This window comes from Mercenaria mercenaria, chromosome 2 (genome assembly GCF_021730395.1).
Source record: "Mercenaria mercenaria strain notata chromosome 2, MADL_Memer_1, whole genome shotgun sequence".
Taxonomy (NCBI): Eukaryota; Metazoa; Mollusca; class Bivalvia; order Venerida; family Veneridae; genus Mercenaria; species Mercenaria mercenaria.
In genome coordinates this window covers 84,561,091-84,570,158 of record NC_069362.1, presented here as the reverse complement: position 1 = coordinate 84,570,158, position 9,068 = coordinate 84,561,091, and the positions used below count along the sequence as shown (strand labels likewise).

General features: G+C 33.6%; 1 protein-coding gene across 1 annotated transcript in view; it reads left to right on the top strand.

Annotated features, from left to right (window-relative positions):
- Positions 1 to 3,335: 3,335 nt before the first annotated feature.
- Positions 3,336 to 9,068, top strand: part of LOC123564461 (uncharacterized) — a 78,230-nt gene continuing 72,497 nt past the window's right edge. The window contains exons 1-5 of the mRNA XM_053526961.1: positions 3,336 to 3,475; positions 3,826 to 3,982; positions 5,212 to 5,239; positions 5,441 to 5,564; positions 5,718 to 5,810. Of these exons, the coding sequence (XP_053382936.1) occupies positions 3,386 to 3,475; positions 3,826 to 3,982; positions 5,212 to 5,239; positions 5,441 to 5,564; positions 5,718 to 5,810 (492 nt within the window). The 5' untranslated portion in view covers positions 3,336 to 3,385. The remainder of the gene's footprint in view (positions 3,476 to 3,825; positions 3,983 to 5,211; positions 5,240 to 5,440; positions 5,565 to 5,717; positions 5,811 to 9,068) is intronic.

Below are 9,068 nucleotides of genomic sequence, written 5' to 3'. Positions count from 1 at the left end.
TAATTTTGAAGGCATAAATATACTTCAAAACTCACCACACTGTTCAAAGTATTTTAATTTTAACAAATATTAATCATTCTTTATTTTCATGTTTCGAGCGAACATTTTTGATGATCTTTTAAATTGTCACAGAGCGCCAAAATCTAAATTAACTTGTTTTAGCACCGCTTTATTCTGACTCAACAGTACAGAAACATTGGGAGGCAATATTTATGAAAGGCCTAATAAAATAACCTGGTAGGTATACGACGGTTATAAATATATAATTCAACTGCACCCAAGCTTACGAAATTTACTGATATCAGAACGTTTTTTAACTTTAAAGACCCACCACAACCTGATGACATACCTACTCATGGCTTAATAATACAGGTATAATACAGATATACTGTAAAATGACAGGTGGACAAGTTAAGGCCTATCATGAGTTATTTTATTTTCACAACGTTATCTTCTTATGTTTCTTTAGCTTTTTTATTCAGTCAATCTTTTTCAGTTTATTTTTAAGTTAGAAAAAATATCCAGCTAAATATATATCTTATCGACAACTAAGAAAATGTAATAATATTAACAAATACAACGTAGATCAAAACAATATCTACTAAGTGATGTCAAATTTACATTAATTAATAAGGACTTCAAACGTTACAGCAACTCATGCTTCTAATGCATTACTTGATTATTCTTATTTTCGATGCAATCATTATTAGTTTATATGAAACAACAGTATAATACAGTTATCGTGAGTCTTTAATAATTGCATATGTTGGTGCTCTTATTAGAATAAAGCGAATATGATATTAACGCGATAATCCGAATTACCTGATACTTTTTAAAGAATTATAACTTATGCACTTCAGTAGTATGCGAACCACTGTGTTAAATTTTTATTGTAATCGATAGTTTGAAACGGACTTGTGTGATCGTTTTTTTTTTTCTACGTTAAGAATGTTTTCATACTCAATGGGTGAAAACACGAGAAGAAAACCACGTCACGTACATCGTTTAATTTAAGGCATTCTGCACAATAAGATTTTGCAATATTTTAAATTGAAAGATATGTGGTCTTTATAAAATATATATCCCTTTTTTGATTGGGATTTCAGGTCTTTAGTTTTAACGGTAAACAAGTGTTCAGTCAGATAAGTCATATGTACATAACAAGTTCTTCTTTTATTTTTACATGTTGATCGTAAAGTACCCCACCACCTTCATTTTCAATGAAAACAGTATTTAAATTACAACAAATAAATTGCGTTAATATTTAATCAATATTTTATGCAGCTTTTGATGACACCCCAATCATGCCTTCAAATGGAAAATATAAAGTTGGTTCCACCGTGCATTAAGAGATGTCTAGTTTCGATAAAATAGTGTTATAAAAATGGGATTTTAATTTTTTTAGGTTCTTGTTGTTTTAACTTGTATTCTTAGTAAATTAAAGTGCTATGATGAATTTTTTTATTTAATTGTACTATTATATGTCAATTACTACAACTGATCTCTTAATAGATTTTTTGAAATTCCGTCCCTCCAATATATTTTAATCAATTTATTCAAACCATGACCTCAAAATATTTTCGCAATAAAGAAGAATTGTTGGTAAATGGTAATTATTATACACTTTTATTATTTAGATTTAATTTTGGCACGAATTCTGTTCAAAGAAATATTATGAAGAGACGTTTTTCAAATATGCACGAGCACATAAATTATATCCTGGTCGTGTATGCCATTAAAGATTTGCTGTTTGGAAATGCATCTTTATCGACAACTTAATGAAATACTTTCCACGCTGTCCATCCATTATAGGAAATCAAAGCATTTGGACTGAAGTTTGTAATTCAGTTATCACATATACAATCTCTTAACAACCTCATTACTTCTAAGATTTAAATACATTGCTTTAGGACTGTTTGTACAATACTTACGCTTCGTTTTTTTACTAAATCATAGTAATCAAGAATGAATAATTAACTTCTAGTCGAGATGTATCTTTATAACTAATTTCTAACCGCCATAACGTTTACCGGTTATTTGATGTAGTTGGAGAGAATTTAAGCTTAGAGCTTCATTCACATACCACTTGTCTTGATATTTGTATTGTATGGAATGTTAGATGCTGTATTATTTATGGAATTTTTGAAATAGACATGTTAACCAAAGGGATCCGAAAAAACGCTGTACATCCTTAATAAGCAATTCAAATATTATCATAGATTTATATAAGATTTGTTATATTGCACGGCTTTTTGACCTGTAATATATTCTATCAAGAAACTGAGTTTTACTGGATTTAACAATTTTAGTCAGAGAGTTCGAGTCATTGAATAACAGGAGGTTTCTTTTCGGTTCTTCTTGAATTAAGAAGTCGGTATTAAAATCAAACTGTCCCCCATCTACCTTATCATTTTTTGAAATAGAATCGTTAATAACCATTAACGGGTATCACCAGAATGAAAGTATTAGCTATCTATCGCCGATTTTCTTACTTCAGACATTACGATGTCAATTCTATACCAGCACATATCATAGAAGCAATAATATTGAGTTCATACATACGTCTAAATGTGCCATAAGAATTTCAAGTAAATATTATGCTAATTTGTAAAACTATTTGTTTTAATAACAAAATGCATGTTTGATTTCAGTTAAAGTTTAATTTCGTTTCGTGAACAGACATGTTCAACGTCTTGGCGCAATCGAGGTCTTTTAGATCATCATTGTTTTTGTTGCGTTCGTCAAACAGTTGACCATGAGTATGTTCAGCGGATCCGATTAAGTAACTGGCGGTGGACTCATAGTCGAGAAGAGCAGACAGGCTTTCGATGGAGAAGTTGTTGGATTCAGATGAAAAGGAACTTCTAGCGCAGACAATTTATTCGTCCAAAGGTGATCGAAATCACGTCAACGTCCTGAGTTCCACATCGCATATAATATGAGTATTGTTTTTTAGTTAAATGTGACGTTTTTAAGCATTGTTTATGATTAATTTGTTCATCAAGTAGCAGTGTTCACTGGATCCGCAAATAGACTTTAAGTGCTGCTCTTACAGTTGTGAAAGACACGTATTTCAAATAAATACTTCATACATTGCCTGAGAGCATTCCACTTCAATACCTGGGGACCGTGATAAGCTTGGACAGAGGCTTCATGCAGGGGATCCGATGAAAAGTAGTTTTTCTTGTCAAATATTAAACGTTCACATTCTTCGACTTCCCTCTTTAAATTAACCATGTTTTTATACCATTAATCTACTAACCTTCTGTAGCAAACTACGTCAGACTAATGTTTTCATTCATTAGAATATACATGTCACTTTTGTTAATAGAATAGAACAGTGAAGAAGGATGACCTTCAGCAGGTGAATCCACCCAAGTTTGAGATGACGGATGACATGGCCAACATGACATACCTGAATGAAGCCTCTGTGCTTAACAACTTGAGGAGTAGATATTACAACGGATTCATTTACGTAAGGAAAACTAACTGCTCAAATTACAGTATTTTTGTCAGATGTTTGAATACTTCTTGATTTCCAGCGGGTTTTTAATGTTCACAAAATACTTTTTCTGGCCTTTGCAATCTCAGCTGACGTTTACAATCTCAGCTGAGTTCGATAATGAAAATTTATTTGTCATTTATATCTATACTGCATGTTTTGAATTAAATGTAGAGCTATTAATTATTTTCCAGTGACTGTTCGGTATTGAAAGACAGTCGGAATTGGATTTTAACTTTCAAGGCCAAGTAAACTTTGCTATCAAAACTTCAGTCTCAAATTTTGAACATAGGGTGCTGATGGTCACATTAATCATTTTTCAGACATACTCTGGTCTCTTCTGCGTCGCTGTGAACCCCTACCGTCGTCTGCCAATTTATCTGGACTCCATCATCTCTAAGTACCGTGGTAAGAGGAAGTTAGAAATGCCACCCCATTTGTTCTCCGTAGCTGACAATGCTTTCCAGTTCATGTTGCAAGGTAAAATTCATATATTTTACTTTATTCTTTTACAATAGTATTTCAGTAACATCCTGCTGACATTCAACTATCCAGTGTTTCTGCATTCCTTACAAGTGTTAGTATGTCTCAGAAATTAACTGACAACTTCACCACAATAATGTATTCGACATAAAGTCTTCATTCAATCATAGAATCTGCGATCTCATGATACGGAGTTTAAGGCGTGCATGTTTAGGACAGTAACCGAGTTTTATTTGGCATTGACTTTGCTTTGCACTGGAAGCTACACTAACGTTGTTTGAAAGCAAACATATTTTATTGTTTCCGCCAGTAACTGAGCAAGACATTTTTATCAAAACTTCGAAACTTGACGTACAGAAGCATACCGACGCCTGGTTTCAGACTGAAGTTATTTAGGAACTGGTTTCCATGGTAACATAATTTCTAAGCTTACCTGTAAAATTCTAGGCAAATCCCAGCAATATAATTTCTTGTGAGTTTTTGAGCAGCTTTTACCGTTATCTCTAATGCAGGAAACATATGTTCGTACTTAAAATACATCACACGTGTCTTCTTGATAGTTATGAAGTGTACTTAATCTGAAAAAAATAAACACTTTCGTTTATTCATTCAATAAATAATTATCATTCTGAGAAATGTTCATTGAAGTGCTTTGACTGGCGCCATTCTTACTTTATAACGATGCAGAAGCTTGGATATTCAGCTAAAAACTCTTGGCGAACAAGTAGAAATACCCTTGAAGCGTCGAACGGAACAAACCAGATATTATCACACTCGTTTCGACTAAACTTGTTCGCGAGAGGCAATGAGATGTGCAACAACATGTACAGTTAATATTTCACGTATTCATGTACTGGCAAATCAGCTTGGCATGAAACAATGATCATTTGCGAATTCACAGACATATGGTTAAGACAAAAATAATAATAAAAATATGCCGTATACATGTATCAATAACAATATATAAAATCTTATGAAACATACTTAATACAAAAATGAATTTACAACAGCAATAAACTCAGAAGGAAGGTACATATTTAATCGTTCAGTTGTCTTGTTATGACATTTCTTAAGATATGATAGAGACAGGTACCATCGTTTCAGCCAACATTTTCTTCATCTTTTATTGTCGTGGCTCTCAAAATATATTACTGTGAGCGGAGTTTTCACCTATAAACAACCTTAACGCATAATATATAGATCAATTACTTTTTAATTTTTTGCAGATCGTGAAAACCAGTCAATGTTGATCACGTGAGTTTCTTTTTGTCGTTTACAACAGAACAGATATAAACAGACATTCATTTGCCGTTATACTACAACTCATTTCTATAACTTACTTTAAATGAGCATTTCGTCACTATAAATTATTTTGAGATTAAATCTATTCTATATATGTCTCATTTATCAACAATTACTTGTCTATGTCTACTGATTTTTCTTCCCTGTACACAGCGGTGAATCTGGAGCTGGTAAGACTGAGAACACGAAGAAAGTAATCATGTACTTCGCCAAGGTGGCCGCTCAACTCCAGAAACAGACGGAGGAAGAGAAGGCAGCCGCCGCAGCCTCCAAGAAGGTAGATACATAACTTCAGGACAATATTTTGTTATGCTTTTGATACAACTTAATACATTGTGTTATATAATATTTTCGAAAGAAAACTGTATTGTTTATTCATAATGGGATGAAACGAACGTGATCCATGTCTTTTGATTGATCTTGATCACAGGGTACCCTTGAAGACCAGATTGTGCAGGCTAACCCAGTACTTGAGGCTTACGGTAACGCCAAGACAACCCGTAACAACAACTCCTCTAGATTCGTAAGTGCTTTGAACTGTTAATGTATTCTTACCCTGAATGTTGACCTTTGAAAACAATGATAAATGAAATCCAAGTTTTAATTTAGTTTACAATTATCCAGTAAACATTTTTGTCTTGCCATCAGAAACCTTTTAAGTTCTGTTGTAATGTTATGATTCCAAAGGTTTATTGTAAGTGCCCACCTTAATTTACCACAGTCTTACCACTAAAAACTTCTACTGTTATTTCTTTCACTTGCATTGCCTCAAAAAGTGTGTATATAGCAGATAGTTCATACTTCCTTTGCTAATATGTACTAATTACAGCATAATCAAACTGGCGGAAATGCACGTGAGAACAAGACGTGCATTTTATAAACAGCTATATGTATTTTCCCCACAGATCCGAATTTCCTTCATTTGAAAGTACATATTTTTATAAAAGGAAGTTTGAACTAAATGCTGACAAAATAAATACTTTTATCCCACCCTTCTAGTCCCAACTTGCCTTACCTAAAGACCGAAAGTAATTTATTTCATTCCTATCACGTGCCGCAAGGGTGTAAGCGAGACAACTCTGCTTAATTTCACTTCCACCCTTGATCACCTTCCTACTACTTTGCTGTATTTGTGTGTACCTACATTAGCATCTGTACCGTTAAACTGTTGGCTCGTATGCATCGATATTCTGAGTAAACCTTCATTGCCTGTTATTATTCTCATTTAGGAATCATAAGTACATACAGAATCATAGCGGGGATATGGGATATTTTATTTCATAAGCTAAACGATTTTCATTTTCGAAAAATATTTTCTCTATTTCATCTCGTGACCACTTAAAGTAAATATTTTTGGAAAAATAATTTGCGTTAATTTATCTTGTGCCCACGTGATAAAATGACGCTAAATATTTGTCCAAAAATATTTTCTTTCAGTTTATCTCGTGGCCACGAGATATAATTGAAGTTTCATTTTTTTAGCAAATTCTCTCAGCTTATCTCGTGGCCAAGAGATAAAATGACGGACGTTAGTTTTTAGTTTTTGAAACATACTTTCATTCAGTTTTTCTCGTGGCCACAAGGTAAAACAGAAAAAATATATTTTGAAAATAAAAATCATTCAGTAAACCATGACATAAAATAAAAATATATGCCCTCTCTATGCTTCCATAAGCACACTTTGTGGGAGTGTGGTTTTTCCTTTTACTTTTCAAGATTTGTTGACATTCTGGAAAATCTAGAGCAAAGTTCAGTGCATGTCTAAATATATTCCCAGTAAGAACCCAGAACTTCGATACATACGTGGTCTGTTTACTACCCACACTTTGTCCTATTATTATATACCTTTATAAATTCTGTAAAATTACGGCTTGTATCTCACAGTAAATATGAGCAGGCAGAAAACATATTCCGTATTGCGCTATGCTGAAATACACTCCTGTAATGCGCGTGTTGGCCTTCTGGACCTGATTTTACAACAGTTACTTGGAAGTGTTGAAATTTCTTACATCATCTGCAACGTTTCGGTGTAGAGTGGTGGAACCTATGCCGCGGTATTTTGTACTATATAATCTTTTTAAGAAGCAAGAAAAAAATATTATTTCGATTTGCCTATGCAAAAACTTTAAAGTTATCCTCTTTTATCGAAACATTTTGTGATGTGCGTCTTCACTGACTTAGTCGTCTCGTTGCTATCCACACGGCTTACGGAAAGGTGAAAATTCGCCCCTAAGGGAACCTATGCAGGGGTAGTAATATCGATTAAACAAGGACGAAAAAAAATTTCAGCAGGCTAAAAATGACAAACAAGCATATGGGGAATATATATTTAGAACCTTACTCATTTATTATGTGAAACAAAATAAATGGGGATAAATTTAGTATGTGCCTCAAATGTGTATATTTCCCTTTCCGAATGTGTCACCGTTAGAACAAAGTTAAAACGATAATATTTGTTTAAAAACAGAATGTTCAAGTTTTAAAGATTCAAACAACGACAGTGATTAACTCGCTAAGTTTTCTACACTTCTTTTGTGGGTAGGAAATTTACTTCTCTCACACTGGAAAAAAACCATTTGGATTTGTCAAATACTAAGACAAAATCGATTCTTTTTCATGGTTCAAGGCATCGTAGTGTAGCCAGGCGTCCCCATTCACCCACATCTTGCTTTTAAATGTATCTTAAATCTGAGGGTAAGGCATGATTTCTAAAAAACAACTTAGTTTAGTGATTTTACATATTTTTTGAGATTTGTGCGACGATACAGTGCATAAAATGAATCGGCTGCTGATCGTCCTTAGCGGCCCCGGGCGGCTATCGTACTTTTTTGTTGAAAAGGGAATTTCACACTGGTGGGTGTTGAACATGCAGGGATGAAATTTTTTATCAGTGCTTCTGCAGAGAGCATATTTATGAAATACCGCGAGCATAGGAAACCGCGAGCATGGGTTCCACCACTCTAGTCCTTGTAAAATACTATTTAGAATAAGGAGGTATATAATAAAAGGTTCAATACAACAATAGCTTAATCTGGGATGTTATATTCGGCCTCGATCGGATCACACTCGGCGCATGCGCGTCATGGGTGTTCCAAGCCTGGCAACATCCACTCGAGCCGCATACAACATACACAGATCAAGCAACTGTTACAATAACCCTATTACATTATCTGAATTATGAAAGAGCCTTATAGTTTTATAGTTCTTCAGGGTGAAGTGATCCCGCCCATAAACCTACAATCAGCACGAAACTCCTCTAAGGATTTATATTCCTGCATTATACCTTACACTGTACCTTTTACACCTTCTGTTTTAGCATCTACCAGCTGGGTAATCTAGCACCTCAAAATATCCATGTACATCCTCAATGTCGTAAGTATTCCACGTTTTAGTGCCCTCATTATATTATATACATGTATATTAAAGGTATACTAGACCAAAATTTCATATTTGAAAAATATGAACACTTACTATATATAGTTTATTTAAACATAAAATTAACAGGTTTGTGCGTATTGACAGTATTCAAAATAGTACACATTGAATACATGTATAGCTAAACACAGTATAAATGTTTACTACCACTGAAAATGTGGAAGTTTATAAAAATCCACTGTTACTGCATGACATTTAATTATGTCTGTAGCTCTATATAAACAATTTAGGACTTTCAACATTTGAAATAAATATCTAAAGATAAAATATTATATTGGAAACTTGGCTTAATTTATTCTTATGTTAATATACTTTGACATTCCGATACCTTATGCTAAGCGCGTGC